Below are 19,126 nucleotides of genomic sequence, written 5' to 3' on the forward strand. Positions count from 1 at the left end.
AAAAAGGACACTGTGCTGACATTAGGTAATGGGACAGCCTCTTGGCTTTACCACAAACTTTCCGTAGTGTGTTGTGCAAGATGCTCATCTTTCTGCCTGGGTTGAGCATTTTTATAATCAAAGCAATGCTGCCCAACTCATTATCTTCTGAGAGGCTGAACTAGCTGATGATGACTGACCATCCAGCTATTCCACTGGACTTGGAAAGTCCAAATAAACAGCCTGAAAATGCCTCCCTTTTGCAGTGCCGTGTTGTTTCTCAACTTCTCCTGTAGATAGCATGGTCACTTCCATGGAGGGTCTGGGTCCTGACAGTGTCTTCAGCGTGCACGAGGACAGCCACTATCGGATAAGCAAGAGCCTGCTCAAGCCAGCAGAAGGGAGCACAGTGCCCCTGACGAGAGTCAAGTGTTTGGTCTCCATGACAACCCCACATGATATCAGGCTTCACGGATCATCGGTGACGCCGGCATTCATCGAGTTTGACACGTCTTTGGAAGGGTTTGGGTAAGGTCCTGCAGTGCTCTCTAAGTAGCATGGGGCATAGTGCAGTGTTTGCTTACTTTCCTTTTTTCCAGAGGAATGCTTGTGATTTTTAATAGGCTGTTTGCCAGCAAGGAACAAATGAACTCTTTAAAGAAGAGAAAGGAATGCTTCAAGTCACATAAATTTCCACTCTCTCATTCATTAATACCTTGATAAAAAATGCTTGCTCGCCGTGTGTGAAAGTAAACAAAATATGTATCATTGACAGGACCCTCTCAGTTCCAGGTTTCACATCCCTTATAAAATGAAGGAATGCCAACATACCCTTGAAGGGTTGCTGGGATTTATGTATGACATTTGCATGGTCCAGATGTTCTGAGACCTGCTTAAAATGGCTGAAGAATGTGAAAATGTGAAAGTGGGCAAATCAGAAATACAAATAAAGCAGACAAGGCAGCTATGATGAGTTCAAATAACTGAAAAAAACCAGTATTACTAACTGGAGGCAGAGCCTGGATATCATGCTTAGCTCATTTTTTTCTTTTAGCACCCAGTATCACTTACTGTTTTTCTCTAACTAAACACCTGCTGAGTGAGGCACTTTATGAGGATCATGTAATATGATTTGACTGTTCAGAAGATGAAAACATTACACCATTCTCAGCATCTGTTTAAGGAAAATGTTTTGTCTTTTTGGTTATAAAAATGGACTAGAAAAACATTGATACTTGGGGGCTCTACTGCTCTGCATTCTCTTTTCAGTTCTGCAAAGCAAGGATGCAGCTCCCATTTTCCATCTAGTCTTCATATCCAATACAGTCAGAGACTGACTTTTTTTATGAAAATGAATGTTGCTCTAAGCTCTGTTCTACATCCTTCATAAGAGAAAAGGAAAGAAAATTCTTTAGATCTATGAACTTGAAATAGGCTGGCAAAATGAATTGTCACTGTTTTTGCTTCAGGAGATTTGTGAGTGCTGGTAACATGTCCGGAAGTAACTCATATCATGCAGCTGTGAATTCCTGGAATTTCAGCAAGTCATCTAAGAAGGCTTCTATTATAAATTTTTAAAAAATCTAAAACCTTTTCTCCTTGTAATGATTTCCATTGTGTCCACAGCATCAGTGACTCTTGTAAGGACCAAACATAGCTAAGTTGGTGGAATACGATGTTAGTGTGAGAGCATACTGCTGAGGATAAGAACAACATAGTTTGCAGTTGCCAGATCCTTTGACTATTTATCTGATCCACTCTCAAAGGCTGGTGCAAGATACGGGTGCCCACAAGGGAGCATCCTGTGGTATGGAGCCACATGGGCATAACTCTATACCTTTGCACCAAAGGCATACACTGCCAAAGCTCCTTTTGCTAAAGATAATTTAGACTCACAATGACCAATATTGAGAATTAATTTCTGTTTTTCAATACTACATAAAGTCATGAATGTGTATGCTTATGGTATATTTTCCTAGGCCATGCTTTGTTTGTATTTAACTCCACTTACATTGAGTTCCATAAACTCCAGTGTGTTACTGATCCTCTGTTTAACAGGTGCCTGTTCTTGCCAAGCCTGGCTCCCCACAATGCACCTACAAATAATGCTGTTACAACAGGACTTGTTGATGGTGCGGTTGTGAGTGGAATTGGAACTGGTGAGTACTCCAGTATGACTGGCAACAGTGCTTTGTGTCTGATGTTGAGTTCTCTTAGACTTCTTTGTTAAGACTGTATGGTGTTGGACACTGTGCACTCACCAAGAAGAACTTCTTGTGTCGTTTTTGTGTGTGTATTTCTGTTGCCTATTGCCCCCAAGACAGTGAAAAGCAATATGAAATATAAATATGTGATTGCTTTAAGACGCAAAGCTTAAAGTAGAAGGTTAAATTGTAATCAACCAAGGTGTATGAATAGTAACCCAGGATGCATTAAGGAGAAAGTTGAGGTAGTGGTGTGTGGAGCATAAGAAATGTGTAATGAACTGTAATGCTGTACTTGTGACTTTGTTCTACTGAATCCTAGATTGCATTTATTACAGGTGTAGTTGCACACACCATGACAAAAACCCCATCTAAATTGTTTGCTATCACTTTTACATGTTGTTGTAGGTTATTCACCCTGCAGGAACCTGGTGTGCTGTGGGATTCCTTGAACATGGTCACTTAGTTAAAAAGTTAGTTGTTAAGTCTAAAAACTAAGGCGAAGGTTTACTGCAGTAAGGCAGAATTAGTGGGAACATCCTAGGATGTTAAATGGAGTCAGATGTATGTGGTAGAGAGATATTCCCTCAACAGGGGCTTCTTCAGCATTTGAGAAAACACCTGCAATCAACTGAGCTGATATGAAAAAAAGAACAGGATCAAGTAGGAATCCTAAGTAGTACCTACTGCAGCTGTGTAATGGGCTTTCTTCTTGTTTTTAGGTGAAAGGTTTTTCCCACCACCATCTGGTTTAAGCTACTCAACTTGGTTTTGTATTGAACATTTTAGTACACCTCCTAATAACCATCCCGTGAGACTCCTCACTGTAGTGCGGCGTGCGAACTCCTCGGAGCAGCATTACGTCTGCCTTGCCATTGTCCTCTCGGCAAAAGACCGCTCACTGATTGTTTCAACTAAAGAAGAATTGCTTCAGAATTATGGTAAGAGGTGTGCCACGTCATCAGCTAATGCTGACAATATTGTAGGGATGCAACAGCAAAATTTATTGTAAACCCAGTATCCCAGAAAATTGTGTGTGCTGGACTTTTTGTTGCTGCTTCACCAGTTCCTGAGGGGTTTTAACAACGGAAAAATGCAAAATGTAAACATTAATTTATTGAGCTTTTATAATTTCCAAAGAAGATTCATTGTCTATATATAAAGAAAAATTTCTGCCAAAACCCCAGGTGTTATGTATTAGTGGGAGGGATTACATCATTGATTTTGAAAGGTCTTGCCTGTGATTTATCTTGTGTCATTCATTTTAGACATCATCTCTTTTAACTGTCTTTGCTTTGAAGAAATTTAGAAATAGTAAACTAAAAGGTTTTGAAGGCTTTTTCAGTCTGGATAGTCCAGGTACTGGACGGTTTTTTGAAGGCAGTCAGTCATTCATTTCATATTTTAATGCTGTGGTCAGTTTTCAGAAACAGTTTATATCTCCATCCAGGATCTGTGACCAAAGGAGGAATTACAGGAGCTGTGGTGAAGATCTAAGTGAAGCTGGTGACACCAGTAAATTTGCTAGAGAGAGCTATCAGTGCACTTAGGGACTTGAGGATGAGCTGTCTCCTGCCTTGCCCTAGAGAGAGCTATCAGTGCACTTAGGGACTTGAGGATGAGCTGTCTCCTGCCTTGCCCTTCATCAGAGCCTCCAAAAGTGGTTGGTTTTGACAGGCTGTTACACACTGGGTTTGTGGAGGAGCAGGGCAGCCTTCTGCATGTGTCACTAGACCAGCACAAATGGTTATCAAAAATCTGTTCCTGTTTCTGTTCTTTACTTTTGAGTAGGCAGCACTAATAAAGAATTTGTACAACTGTTATTAAAAAAACCTCCCACAAACAGCTAAGCGGACTGTTACCATGAAAATAAGGAATAATCTCTAAGCAGACATTCACATCATTAACTGCTGCAGTCTCTCTTAGTAGAAGTCAGCTTCAAAACATGAAGCTTGAGAGCTGAAAACTCATAGTATAAAGTATGAATTAAACCTCTTAAATTACAAAGATACTGACAGTGCTTTATTTTTCAGAGGAACAAACTCTTAGAGAATGAAGCAAGTTTGTCTTCACACAAATTGCTTTAGCCTGCACTGGAGCTATAGTTCATATGTTTTTAGTTTGTGAGCCCCTATGATCAAACTCCCTGAAAGAGATTGGATTTGAAAAGGCTTTGTCAGAGAAGATCTGAAGGTGTATGACTATAAAGACTGTTTTTTTGCTGAACCAGGACACTTTGCTTCATTTCAGTGCTACCCTGTTGTGTCTAAATCATAGTTGGTGGTGTACTGTTGAGTGCTGAGCAGGTAGGGACCTGAAGAACTGAGATTGGAATTGCTGTGCACAACACAGGGATTGGAAGTGCTGACAGTCTCTTGTAAAATAAATGGGGTGGTTTAAGTACCCTTCTTGTGAGCAAGAATTGTGCTCAAGATACTTGGCTGAGAAAAAGGTCTTGAGATTATTTTTGTATCTGAATGTTAGTTCTAAGTACTCTGCTTTTAACATTTTCCTTGTGCTACTTGAGTGCTCTCCCTGTGCAGGCAGCTGTTGTGGTAAGAGGATTAATGGTTTCTTTTCCTTCAGTATGGAAGAATGAAGAGGGATCTGAGAAGTTCATGGTTTCTGTTGAAACATTCCTTGGGTTTTTGGGGGTGTTTTTTATCCTTTTTTTATTTCTTTTTCCTTTTGGGACAACTTTTAAGTACAGTAGGAGTCAATTTTGTGATGCAGAAATGGGAATAAAAAGTCTGGAAGTCTCCACGGTGTGAGAAAAGTGAAAAATGGCTCTGTGGGTTTGGGGAGACATCTACTGTTTTTTGGTGACTGCTGCTGTAGAAACTTTTTTAGGCAAACAACAAAAGATCTTTCTGTGACTTGCATGGCAGCATGAGAAAGTAAAAACCTGAGCCAACTAGTAATTCCAGCTAAAATTTCGAAGGGAAGGGAGAAGGTGAGAAGTAAAATACAATTATCAAAAGTCTGAATATATCCTGAGATTTTTAAGCACTTAAAACATTCATGCTGGTGCCCACTAACTGGTATTTTTCCTTTAGTTGATGACTTCAGTGAGGAATCATCATTTTATGAAATTCTTCCCTGTTGTGCCCGTTTCCGCTGCGGTGACCTCATTGTGGAAGGCCAGTGGCATCACCTAGTTCTGGTCATGAGTAAAGGCATGCTGAAGAACAGCACAGCTGCACTGTACCTCGATGGACAGCTTGTTAACACTGTTAAGGTAAAATAAGTCTTTCAATCCTCATTTTTACTGGTTGGAGTGATTTTTATCTCTCTGTGCAAAAAAAAACCTTAAAAAAGACAAGAACGAAAATAAACCACCACCACCCCGCCCAAAAAAAAACCCCAACCCAAGCAACAAAACAAAAAACATCAAGCAAACACCACATTTATTTGCAAAGGTCAGTACCTCATTATTAGGTGAAAGAAACTGCAGAGAGCAGTGAAGAACCCTGTGGACCTGTCCACTGAGCACAAAGTATTCCTAATCTGCAACAGATATCCAGACATCATTTGGCACCTGGTAGGTGTAGGCTTTAAGGGATAAAGCATAACCTTGCGTGGGGTTTAAACTAGCTGATGTTACTGTACTGCTGCAGGTAAAACAACAGGTTGACTTTCAAAGTTTACCTCCCAGTATTCCTTTTGCAAGAGGAGTACTATGGTAAGTTGTTAAGCTAACAGCTGTAATACATGAGCGTGTATCTGGCCGTCTTTCTGGCCATGCATGACTACATTCAATAGCTGCTAACAGAATTTTTACAAGGTAGATAGAAAAAGACTGTGAGGTTGTTACTGTCTTTATATATTGGCCAGATTCCTACTCATGTATTTGTTTAATTATTTGAAAAGTCTTGCTGAATTTAGTTCATCACGTTTGCACTTTACCTCGAAATGGTATAATTTGCAAAGGCTGGGAAAGGAGAGAGAACACTACTTTGAGCACCATGTTTTTAGAATCAACATACAGCCTTTTCAAGCACAGAATTTTCATGTTCTCTTCATGTGTTTCCATACACACCTTCATCTTTTGATAGCCACTTCTGGTCCTTGCACTTTCTTTCTGTTTGATGTTCTTGACTGCCTATTTCAGTACAGTGTCAAAATACCCTGCATTACATAGCACTCATTTGATACATCCCCTGGCTTGCAAAACCATTTTTGGACAAAATTTCTGATCTCGTCACAGTACCCTTACTCCCTCACTAAGTTGCCTGTGTTTTGCTCCCTTACAGCTTCACTACATCCACAGCAGCCCCAGTGGCTCTGGCTCTGCCAATCCCCCCGTGGTCAGCACAGTGTACGCCTACATCGGCACGCCGCCCGCACAGCGCCAGCTCTCCTCCCTGGTGTGGCGTCTGGGCCCCACGCACTTCCTGGAGGAAGTGCTGCCTGCCCCAGGGGTCAGCACCATTTATGAGCTGGGACCAAACTATGTCGGGAGCTTCCAAGCAGTTTATGTTCCATGTAGGTACAGTTCAGGTGGCACCTGGTAACTTGGGCTGTCTGTGCTGGCATCTTTGTGTGTGTATGGGCAGAAGAGGTGAGAGAGTGTGCAGGAGCAGAGAGGAAAAGCTCACTGTTCATAGGAAGATGATTAGTAGCTGCTGTTGAAGAGGATGAGAGAAATCCAAATTCTTTTACTGAGATATGGTAGAAGTGCTTGTATTCCTCACTTTGGCTTTAAACCAGTTAGAAATGCTTAAAGTTGTCATTATTCATACTGTATGCTATATTTATCTATAGAAAGTGAAATTAGAAGAATGCAAAATTTTCAAGATATGGTTATATATTCTTTTTGAATCTTGCATCTCTCGTACCATTCCAAGGCAGCTTTCCTAGCAAACTGTAGTAAAAAGCCAGTTGTCACAGGCAAAGATGCAGATTTACCAAGTGCTTCTCTGGTTTTTGGTTGCTTTCTCTTCCTTCAGAAGGGAAGGGACGTTTATGGCCCTTAGGCTGGACAATATCACATCTCAGCTATGTGTAAAATCTTCTTTTTATACCTATTCTGCAGTATAAGTTGCTTAAGATTTTACTCTTCAAATTTAAAATAAAGACAACGCCATTAATGAAGGGAACTTCTGTTTTGTCTTTAAGGTAAAGATTCAAAGTCTGAAGGAATCAACCCATCTCCAGTATCTTTGGTACCGGAAGAGAAGGTCTCCTTTGGTCTCTATGCATTGTCAGTTTCTTCATTTACAGTGGCAAAAATAAGGAAAGTTTACAACAAGTTGGATAGTAAAGCTATTGCCAAACAGGTGTGTTGGGAAATCAGTTGGTTAATGTGTATGACTTTTTCCTTTCTTTTAACTTACATCAAGACAATTTGCTCACTGCAGCCAGGAGCAATAATGTTGTCATCTAGTCCAGTCCCCCTCCTGTGGGCAGGGACACTTTCCACTCTATCAGGTTGCTCAAAGTGATTCCAGCCTGACCTCGAACGCTTCCAGGAACTGAGAACTCTCAGCTTCTCTAGGCACTAGATGGCAAACCTTAGGGCCTTCTATGGTGAGGTGACTGCATCCGTGGACAAGGGAAGGGTTACACATGTCATTTATCTGGACTGCTGTAAAGCCTTTAACATCGTCCCACACAACATCCTTTTCTCCAAATAAGAGAGAGATGGATTTAGTGGCTGGGCTGTTAAGACTGATAGGAAAGTGGTTGGACAGTTGGCAGTGGTCAATGGCTCAGAGTCCCAGTGGAAATCGGTGGCAAGTGGTGTCCCTCAGGGGTCACCAGTATTATTTAATACCTTCATTAATGACACAGAGGGATCAAGTGCACCCTCAGCACATTTGCTGATGAAACCAAGCTGAGTGGTGCTGTTGACACACCTCAAGGGCAGGTTTCCATCCAGAGTGATCTGGACAAGTTCCAGGGCTAGGTGGGCCCAGAGGAGTGGGCCAATTGGAAGCTCATGAGGTTTAACAAGACAAAGTGCAAGGTTCTGCACCTGGGTTGGGGCAATCCCTGGTATCAATCCAGGCTGGGGATGAACAGATTAAGGGCAGCCCTGCCCAGAAGGACTTGGGGACACCAGTGGATGAGAGCCTGGACGTGCCTCAGCCGTGTGCACTTGCAGCCCAGAAAGCCAAATGTGTCCTGGGCTGCATGCAAAGCACCGTGGGCAGCAGGGGAGGGAGGGAATTCTGCCCCTCTGCTCTGGTGAGACCCCACCTGCAGGCTGCCTCCAGCTCTGGGGTTGCAGCACAGGAAGGGCATGGACCTCTTGGAGTGTGTCCAGGGGAGACCACCAAGATGATCAGAGGGATGGAGCACCTCTCCTATGAGGAAAGGCTGACATCTGGGTTTGTTCTCAGACCTGAGAACAAACTGAAGAAAGGAGAATGGAAAGTTTCAGGGGGACCTAATGGCAACCTTCCAGTGCCTGAAGGGAGCCTGCAAGAAGGACAGAGAGGGACTTTTTACAAAAGCATGTAGTGATGGGACAAGGGGGAATGGCTTCAAACTGAAAAGAGAGGTTTAGATAGCAGGAGAAAGGTCTTTGCTGTGATGGTGGAGTGGCAGTGGCATCGCTTGTCCAGAGGAGTTGTGGTTGCTCCAACCCCTGCAAGTGTTCAAGGCCAGGTTGGATGGGGCTTTGAGCAACCTGGTTTAGTGGAAGGTGTCCCTGCCTATTGCAGCAGGGTTGGAATGAGATGCTCTTTAAGCTCCCTTCCAAACCAAGCCAATCTATAATTCTGTGAGTTTTAAATGTCCTTTTCAATCCAAACTCCTTCTCTGGTCTGGTGGGATTATTTTTAAAGTTAGACTCATCCTCCATAAACTTTGGAGTCCAGAAATGTCTCTTAACTTGAGAGACTATCTTGATGATGATTCTAGTTCTGTTTTGTTGTATGCTACTCCTTATCATAGTAGGAAAATTCATAAGTTACAAATTTTAGGCTTGCATAAAAAAAGCCCCTCTTCCCTTCAGCTTTTTTTTCTTGTTTTTTTTCAGCTGGCAATTTCTTCTCATGAAAATGCCACACCTGTGAAGTTGCTACATAACTCAGCAGGGCATTTGAATGGACCAGCGCGCTCCATTGGTGCAGCTTTGATAGGGTATTTGGGTGAGTTGAGCACTTAAGAATTACTATGCTTTAAAGTTGTTAATTACTTGTCAGTAAGAACTTTGATCTAGAAGATAAATCATGCAATTGATGAATGTTAATGGTGCATCATTGTATTTATTGAGCATTTTTGCATTTTATGGATATACTATTATCTTTTGGGTTTTGCTCACATGGGATGCTTGTTTCAGTTTATGATTTCTCATTATGAAAATATATTCAATTACTTTACCTTAGGTTATAAACTATTGTTCTATATGTCCTTTACTTCCTCTTGTGAGGTGTCATAGTTCTTCTAATGACATTCTTTTCATAATTCAAGAAATGCTAAAATGAAAATTGCTTTCATATTTTCACAATTATTTCTTGCAAAAATTCGATTTGAGGCTATTTTAATTTTTTTTTTTCTGTCTGTGCTCAGGAGTAAGAACATTTGTCCCCAAGCCTGTTGCCACTACACTGCAGTACATTGGTGGGGCTGCTGCTATTTTGGGACTTGTAGCCATGGCATCAGATGTGGAAGGGTTGTATGCAGCTGTGAAGGCCTTGGTCTGTGTGGTAAAGAGCAATCCGCTGGCCAGCAAAGAGATGGAAAGAATCAAAGGTTATCAGGTATGTAAGAAATGTGTTAAAACAGACCAGGCTGGTTGAATTGAACTTGACTGTTTGTTATCACAGTTCCCATGGAAATCTCGTCGTGTTGTAACCCGAGTTTCTCTTTTAAAGTTTCTGCTCTTGGTTAATTAGCATAGATGAATTATTTAGGACATTTTTTAAAGGAGAGGGTGAAAAGTTTTTTGCTAAGCCATTGTGCATATTTAGCTACATTGCTGAAAGTGAGCCTTCATTAACAGCACAGGGGAGCACAACTATGGTACTTAAATGATTCTTTCCTTGTGATTTTGAACCCACCCCTGCAGGTCTGGGAGCTTCTGTCTCTGATGTGCCAGCAAGAGAGAAGGATAAGGGCACATAAAAAAATCCAAACAAGTGAACTCTTAGAAGCATCCTTTTGAGGAGACTGCACAGATTTTGTAGTTACTGATGCTGTTTCCTTTCAAGCTGAAGACATTAATTCTCCATTGGGATGGGGAAAAGGCAGTCAGTTATGCAGAAGGATTGGTTGACTGATTTGAAAAAGTCTTCACATGAGCAATGTGTTTTATGTGCCTCATGGAGGCTGCTTTACTGAAATGGAAAGTTCTGTGGTTTAGGCAGCATATTTAAAAACCTTGTAATGCTGATGCCTGGTGTAGTTACATCAAAACATACCATTCCAAGGAGCTTGGTGCAGACCTCGGCTTACTGTGACCAAACAAGTCTAGACAGTGTCCTCCTTGTACCATGAGTAGTCTGTGGATCGTCACATATGACCTTACATTCCACTTGTATCAGCAAATAATGTGGTTTGAGGGAGATTCCCAGAAATATGTGTTTCTTTAGTGTTTAGGTGAGGATGGTAAAGCTGAGCACGCCAGTATGCTGAGAGTTTAAACCAGTTTGCTTCAGAAGACAAGAAACTGTAGTAGTACATCTGGTAAATGGTTCTTTCCCAACCCAGATTATAAGAAGAGCAAAAGTGGGGACTACAGTCATGCCTAGGGGAACAAAGGATAGCAGTAAAAAAAAGGCTTATTCAGGTTTATGTTACTGTTTTTCAGTGCCAGAATACCTCTCATTTGGGCATGCAGTGCTCTAGTCCTACTCCATTTAAGTCTCCCATGTCCACACTTGCTGTACAGGAGCACAGCTGTTTGAGAATGTGCTGTCTTGAAACTGTGACTGACTGCCAGAGAGCTGAGAGGGCTGCGTTGTGCATGTGTGTGCCCAATCCTCAGGGCCTAGGTCCTGTCTGTGGTGTAAACAAATGTTTTATGAGCTTGAGAGTGTCCTGGATATGCTGGTTTTGTAATGAACTGTAATGCCACTTTCAAACTCTTTCATCAAGTACCAGCTAGCAGACGTACTGTAAGGGCCTTCTCAAAAGGGGTACAGGCATTTCATCTGTTCTCCTGCATGCTTAGACAACATTACTGTGTGCTCACAGGTACTAATTCCTTTTCTGTTTACTTGTTCAAGCTTCTGGCAATGCTGTTAAAGAAGAAACGGTCCCTTCTGAACAGCCACATACTCCACCTGACCTTTTCCTTGGTGGGAACAGTTGACAGCGGGCACGAGACATCCATTATCCCAAATTCTGCTGCTTTCCAGGACCTGCTCTGTGATTTTGAAGTATGTAAAGCTGCACAGAATGGTGATGATGGTGCTAGATGGTGATTAAGTCAGATGCTGATAGTGTACCTTTAATATTCAACAACAGCAAATTAGGCTGTTATCCTGAGAACTTACTATTTCTTACATAGTACAGTAAAGCAGTTGAACAAGATTATTGGTAACTTTTCCTGCTGAAATGGCTTGAATCACTGCACAAACAATGGATGAATGCCACAAGTGTTTCTGCTTTTTGTGGTTTTAGAAGATAATATTTTGTAGTTTTCTGTTCATCAATTTCTTTTCACCTGTGTGTTCTACTGCAGTACATATATCAAGGCATGAAAAATGCATTGAAAATGAAAGTAGGAGGTAAACTTTCAACATAGCACATGGTAATCACTTTTATCACACATCTCCTTCAAGGTTAATAGTAAGGGAGTTAAAATTCTGTTTGCATGACCTATGGAATAAAGTGTTGTGTTAAACTAAGGAAAGTAGCAAATTTCAGAGGGAAATGCTAATGCAGTAGAGGCTGTTAAAAGGTTCGTAGAATTTACCCTTCAGTGTTTGCTCCTTTGGCATTATCTATACCTGACACAGACTGAGTAAAAGAATTCTGACTCACATACATTAAAGTAAATAAGTAAAAACACTAGTACCACTGCTAAGCCAGCTATAAGATCTGCTGACTTAATACTGCAAGTCAGTTTTGCACAAATGACTTAATAGACTTAACAATTTCCTTTTTTTAGATGTCTGTTTGAGTATTTCAAAGCTCTCCTGGAAACCTTATTTAAGAAGGAACTTTCCAAATGTCTGAGATTTTTGGCTGTTGTTTTTTTGGTTTTTTGAGGTTTTTAAAATTATTTACTTTATTCAGAAATCAGTGACCCAAACATTGCACTTAAATTGGATAGATTAGATGTTCTTACTCATGCAGAACAGGGAAATTAAAAGATTGTTGTCATCATTTTAAATTATAAGATTAGAAGAAAAGCAAAAGCTAGAAAGCTTTTCATTTAAGCCAGTTTTATACACCAGAGAACAGGTATTAATTATGCTTTGTTCAATAGCAAATCAATTTTAAGATTTGCGGCTGTAACTGTGAGCTTTCTGGCTTTTATATCTTCTATTACTTCTATTGATTGAACAATTGATATTTTGGGGTTTTTGGTAAAGAATCTAAATAATTTAAGTGCAGGCAGTGCTGGGTAAAAAATAAAATCATGGAAGACCTTGAGTCTAATCTTGGCAGAAAGTAGTAAGTTAATTTTACAAAGACATAAACCTTCACTTAAACCAAATAAATTTAACACAGCCTTGTAAACCCCAACAGCTCCTTTGGAGTCATTGCACTGTCTGTTTAAAGTTGGTGTAAAAAGACAAGAAGATAGTGTGTAACCTTTTGTCTAGGTCCCTTTATAAGTTTTCAGCATGGTACTTTACAGAGAATATTGGTTTGGAACCAATGCGTGGTTCTTCATGGTAATGTGGTAAATATTCATGTGCATGAATGGTTTTAATTTCTTCATAACCTTTGATTTATCGATGCCTGTTTTTAATCTACAAGTCGATTTGTGTACAAAATATATTGTCTTTTCTGTATTTCAGGTCTGGCTTCATGCACCCTATGAGCTTCATCTGTCATTATTTGAGCACTTCATTGAACTCCTCACTGAGTCGAGGTATGAACTGATGCAAGCCTAGTAATAGGATTTATTGGATTAGGTGGCATTTAGAGGATACTCTAATTTTAAAAGGCCATCTCCTTTCTTTTCTTCTCCAGTGAAGCAGCAAAGAATGCAAAGTTAATGAGGGAATTCCAGCTCATCCCAAGACTGCTGTTGACTCTTCGAGACATGTCCCTGTCCCAGCCCACCATCGCTGCAATTAGCAATGTGCTGAGCTTTCTGCTTCAGGGCTTCCCCAGCAGCTATGACCTACTCAGGTAGCCCACACCTGGATAATTCTGTCTTTCTTTGTTCTGTTACCTTGGTCAAAAGTACTTCGTGGTCGTACTGCTGTGGAGTGTGTAACATGGAATGCTCGTGTACTGATTTTTTTTTTCTCCTCTATGAACTAGATTGAACTAGACATAGGCAATATGTTGGAAACTTGATTTGCATATTATTTTCAGTTTGCATCTGACCAAGCATGGTTGAATGATCAACTGGCTTAATGTTCTACAGGTGAAAAGTGAAGGTGCTGAATTGCAGCTCCTTTGTTCATGTAAAGCACTGAGCACTCCTCCTGGCTACCACTGAATATTATTATTATCTAAAAAGATACTTCTGGTTAAAATGCAGTTTTGATTACTATCTTGTATGCAAGGTTTAGTTCCAGATTTTTTCTTAATCATCACTGTATAAAAAGATATTTAAGACTGTCAGATATAGTACAACTAATTCTGACTGATGAAAATTGCGCTAGTTGCTGCAATTCATATGTACAGGAGTATTAGAAATGCTTTAAAAATAGTTTTAACTCCTTGATAACTTGATTTTTTTCATCTCTCATTTCATTAGAATGGAAATGGATAAAATATTGCAGGGCTTGGGAGCTCTTTGCATACGAGTGGTGATATTTTCAGCTTCTTACTTTTCAGTACAATTAAAGGTATCAGATGCCTCAACCTGAGCATCTTACCTGTCTTTGTTTTAATTATACAGGACACAAAAATGATTCAAGAATAAAACTATTGATTTTATGCTTCAGTGGTTACAGAATAGATTGTAGAATGCCTATCCGAGTGTTCCTTGTTCTCCTTCCTGGAAGGAAAAAACAAAATACGTTGCATAACTTGGGAAAAGTTGCACTAGCTAGGGATCATTTCAGGTTAGCTGCAGAGGAAAGAGGAATATATTGCTTCTCCTTTCTTGGAGTGGTACATCAGTGTCTTGTGATGGAAAACCATGACTCTGTGTTACATAACCCCAAGCTATAGGCATGAATGTTACTCCAGAGTTGAGTAATCACAGTTTTGATCTAATAATTGTTCGGCTGTAAGGGGTTGAGAATAATGTTTTGTTCTCCTTTAACCTGAGGTATTTCTTTTACTAGAACTCAGTGGTATCTCCCAGTTCCCTTTCCTGAATCCTAGCATTTTCAGGGTCCCGTACCTGCAGTAATTAAAGATTCCATTCATCACTGCAAGTTAATTTGTGTTTTGGATAGTAACTTTAAATGAAGGCCATTTTCATCAATCTTCAGATGTGAGAAAACTGACATTTTTAGATAGCTCCCTATCACTGGTGTCATGGTTTTATATTTAAGGTGAATTATTGATAGATGAGACTGCATCTGTCATGCCAATGAGTGATGTTTTTTCTGTACACGTCAAGGTTTGGACAGTTCATCTCTTCCACTTTACCTACATTTGCAGTCTGTGAGAAGTTTGTGGTCATGGAAATAAACAATGAAGAAAAGCTTGACAGTGGTAAGTGTTGACAGTGCTTAGAAGCAGTAGACTTTGTGGTCTCTTCCGTGCTTGAATACATAAAAAGTAGAAATAGTGTAATTAACAATGTTGCAATTTTGTTATAACCTGGCTGGTAGGTAGTAGTGGGGCTTTAGTTTTCAGTATTGAGTGCAAAGTAGAGCAAAACACTTTTTTTTGTTGTTTCCTTCATTTAACACTGTATGGTTGTGTTCTCTTTCCTCCACTTCCTCCTTCCAATCAGCTGGGCATCTCTGCTTCTTCGTGGGAAAATGAAAGAAAAAGACAAAAAACTGGTTGCTACGTGCATCTGCCCCCCCCAGGAGGAAGTGAAAGAATTGACTAAGCCTAGTGACTTTTTTTTAGGAATAAAAAGAAAGGTTACTGTCCATCAATAATTGTTAGATTTAATTGTTTTGAGACCATTTCTACCCTTATTTACCTTGTGCAATTGCATTTTCAATCAGTCTTCCTGCACAGAAATATTTTAATCCCACAGTGGATGTCACCCAAATAACTAGGACTAAACAAAGAACCTGTCTTTTTACATTTCTTGGGAATACACTGGTGCAGAGGGACAAGAGAGAGAGAGATTTCTGTTTGACAGTTATATTGGTCTGGTTTCTCAAAGAACAAGGTTTGGGCAGTCTGCACATTCTGGGCAGGGATGTTTCTTTCACAAGAGCATGTAGTGGTAGGATAAGGGGGAATGGCTTCAAACTGAGAGCTGTTTTAGATCGGATGGATATATGGAAAAAATTCCTTACTGTGGGGGTGGTGAGGCACTGGCACAGGTTGCCCAGAGAAGCTGTGGATGCCCCATCCCTGCAAGTGTTCAAGGCCTGTTTAGATGGAGCTCTGAGCTACCAGAGGAAGTCCAGTGGGAGGTGTCCTGCCCATGGCAGGGCAGTAGGAACTTGATGATCTTTAAGGTCCCTTCTGACCCAAACCATTCCATCGTCCAGTGGGATTCATCATTATCTTCCTGTGCCTCGCCTGTTCCTTCTGAATACTTTTTGTGGTCTCAAAAATGATTAAATTTGAGCTTTTTAGTGAAAAAGAGGGTTATGGGTATTGGAGAGATCCAGACCGGTGTTCTCACTACAGGCCATCATTTGTTTTGCTTTGGTTTTTTTACCAGGGTAACCATAGCCTGAGCTGTTTTTTGGCTGTGTGAGGGACTGAAGAACCTTGGGGAGGAACTCATGGTGTGGCAGTAATGGAAAGTGAAGCTTTTGAGGCAAAGCGCATGAGGTTTTTAGGCTACTGGTTGTTCACCAGTTGTGCTGTATTTCTGCCATGGAAGATCATTTTTGTCTGTATCTTGTGCACAAAACATTGGCCCAGAAATTATCCATTTATCTTCATTTTTGGATATATTGCCTCAAGCTGTACTGCTTTTCTTTTTTAAATGACATAAAAGCAGGGTCTTCCTTTGAGTGCATAAGGTGCAGGAAGAGGGATTTGCAAAATAGCTGTAAAGTTAGTTCCAAGCTGTGTGAATTGGCTTGGGTGCAGTAAATGCATTTTTCAACTGATGATGAGCTTGGGGATCTGTTGAAAGAAAAGGAAACAAATTTTTCTCTCCATTTCTTACATTTGGAGGGGTTTAGGAAGTACCAGGGTTTTTTCCTTAGAATTTCTACATACCCCCAACCACTCATTTTTCAAAATGCTTATTTAATTGCTATGTTATGCAATTTTGAAAGAAGGGAGGGATGGCAAGGGATGGTGTTTTATTGTTTTTGTGTCTCTATCTGCCAGACAGTGACCACTTCAGTTCAGATTATTGTCTGAGAAGCTAGGATTCTCTTTTACCTGTTCTTCAAGCTGCCCTAAGTCTGTGTGACAGTGATTAGGGGGCACCAGACGTTTCTCAGCACTGTATAACAGGCTGCTTGCACTTTAGCACAGCTTCCTTGCAGCCTGAGTGGGGGTCAGGTTGTATTTGCTTATGTATGGAATTTATGAATAGCCTTTAAAATGTCCAAGTTCCAAAATCCTAACTTTTGGGGTTTTTTTTGTTTGGTTGGGTTTTTTCAATATTTAGGAACAGAGGATGATTTTGGAGGACTTGTTTCAGCTAATCTCATTCTACTACGGAACAGGCTTTTAGATATCCTTCTGAAACTTCTCTATACATCTAAAGAAAAGACAACTGTTAATTTGCAGTAAGTAGAAAAAAACCCTTGAGGCAGAGAAAGGATATAATTTTTTATTTGAAGTGGAAGAATTATACAGCCTTCATTCAATTCACTAGTTGCATCATTTTATAGGAATTGTTGAATGATTTATGTAGATGTCACTGAATTACTCTCAAATATGCTGGTAGAAATGGGATACATGATTAATTTTGTTGTTTTCTCTTAACTTCATGCATGGCTATAGAAAAAATAAAATTTGTCAAAGAGAAAACTTCCATTTTTTGCGAAGTGGGGTAGTCAGCTTCTCATTTGGTTGAGATCCAAAGGCTTCAGGAGGGGTTGTCATTAAGGTCACTGACCCTAGAATGCCCCCTATAATTGCAGAAAACCCTTTCAAACATTCCCAAGTAACTCCTCTCTTAATAAAAACAAAGAAAGAAACAACCTTCCTTCATTTTTTAATACCGGTTTATTAAGATGACTTGTGAAAACTTCTTGTTCAACAAAAAGATTTCAGTTCAGAATTCCATGTTTATTATCAAAAGCAGCAACTGGAGAAATCTCATGCAATGGAATTAGTCCCAGGAGCTGTGTTTAGTCCTTCCTTTCTTCTAAAGAAATGCATGTTACCTGTTTCATTTAACAAGAGTTGATAAGTGATATTTCTTGTTTGTAGCAAACTTAACTAAGAATTTACTCTTAAAGTTTGCATTGCAGTGGAGGACATTAATTTTTGCTGTCTAGTAGGAAACTAAATGCTGTATAAAGTGACCTTTTTTCTCCCCTCTCTTTACTTAGGGCTTGTGAAGAACTGGTCAAGACACTGGGTTTTGATTGGGTTATGATGTTTATGGAAGAACATCTGCATTCCACCACAGTCACGGCAGCCATGCGAATTCTTGTGGTCCTGTTGAGTAATCAGTCCATCCTTATGAAGTTTAAGGAGGGTCTCAGTGGTGGAGGCTGGCTGGATCAGACAGATTCTGTCCTGACCAATAAGATTGGTACTGTGCTAGGTAGGCATCTCAGCCCCTTGGGACTCAGGGATTACTGGGAGCACCTGTGCTGGTGTGTTGAGCTGTAGGTTATTGTGTGGGTGCTGTCTGTCAGAGGCTTTTCTGTTACTCTTGTCTGTGCTGCCATCAGATGCTTCTGCACTTCATTTTTCTTGCAACCAAGAGTTAGGATTTCCTACACAAAAGGGAGTGGTTTTACAAAGCTGCCCTTAGCTGACAGGATACTGATTCATTGTAGTTCAGCTTTGGCTCATCTGCATGAAGCCTATGTAGCTAATTGATTTTTTTCTCTTACCATCGTGGTAAGGTTAAGTGTGTTCTGTGGGCAGGCACAGCTGAGCTACATGCAAAGGTAGCATAGAGCAGCACCGTATGCACACAGCTAATAAGAATTCAGTAGAATTTACTTGTTTGTTTACTTTTAATAGTTAGAGCATTGTGCAATGTTATATCTGAGCTGCTTTAACTAGCAAGTTTTGTGTCCATTACATTTACCAGTTTGGATTTTTGCTATCTTGGAAATGTCTGTTTTCACGATATCATCTCAGCGTTTCTTTTCCTTTCCCTCTCCTGCATTCTTCTGTACACAGGCATGCTTTCTATTAAAGGCTGTATTTTTCAGGTTCTTAAAGCCTCAGTTATCCAGGTTATCAGACCTCTCAGTTACCCCTTGTGGCCTAGAATTGTGTATAAGGCTTTAGTGCTACAGGACCCATTTTGAGCATCTCTGAGCTGTCTGAAATGCATCTCCAAATGTTGAAATAATGTTTGTCAATTCAAGGTGTAGTGGCAATTTCCCACGGACCTGTTTTTTTTTTTTTCCAGGCAAAATAAAATAGTGCTTTTCCAGATGAATGTCTATTCAGGCCCTGGTGCAAACTCATTGACATTTGACAAATGAGGGTCTTTCATGAGCCTCAGTAGCCTTTAGATCAGAGCAGTGATATCAGTAGCACTTTCAACTTCATTGTTGTTCCTAAAATAACTGTTCAAGGAGCCACTGTCTGTGTTGCAGCAGTACATGATCTGTTACTGC

The 19,126-nt window shown here is 40.3% G+C and overlaps 1 protein-coding gene across 8 annotated transcripts in view; it reads left to right on the forward strand.

Moving 5' to 3' along the window:
- WDFY3 (WD repeat and FYVE domain containing 3) overlaps positions 1-19,126 on the forward strand; it is a 156,264-nt gene that overhangs the window by 98,014 nt on the left and 39,124 nt on the right. For all 8 annotated transcript variants that reach the window (XR_014226431.1, XM_082282308.1, XM_082282313.1 and 5 more), the window contains 14 exons: positions 276-507; positions 2,038-2,138; positions 2,906-3,124; positions 5,240-5,421; positions 6,437-6,668; positions 7,302-7,462; positions 9,169-9,280; positions 9,702-9,892; positions 11,360-11,512; positions 13,106-13,179; positions 13,281-13,442; positions 14,836-14,930; positions 16,981-17,101; positions 17,873-18,090. Coding sequence is in view for 7 of the 8 variants with exons in the window: in XM_082282308.1 (XP_082138434.1) it covers positions 276-507; positions 2,038-2,138; positions 2,906-3,124; positions 5,240-5,421; positions 6,437-6,668; positions 7,302-7,462; positions 9,169-9,280; positions 9,702-9,892; positions 11,360-11,512; positions 13,106-13,179; positions 13,281-13,442; positions 14,836-14,930; positions 16,981-17,101; positions 17,873-18,090 (2,253 nt within the window). In the remaining variant the exon portion in view is untranslated. The remainder of the gene's footprint in view (positions 1-275; positions 508-2,037; positions 2,139-2,905; positions 3,125-5,239; positions 5,422-6,436; positions 6,669-7,301; positions 7,463-9,168; positions 9,281-9,701; positions 9,893-11,359; positions 11,513-13,105; positions 13,180-13,280; positions 13,443-14,835; positions 14,931-16,980; positions 17,102-17,872; positions 18,091-19,126) is intronic.

This window comes from Coloeus monedula, assembly GCF_965178545.1.
Source record: "Coloeus monedula genome assembly, chromosome: 5".
NCBI classification, from domain to species: Eukaryota; Metazoa; Chordata; class Aves; order Passeriformes; family Corvidae; genus Coloeus; species Coloeus monedula.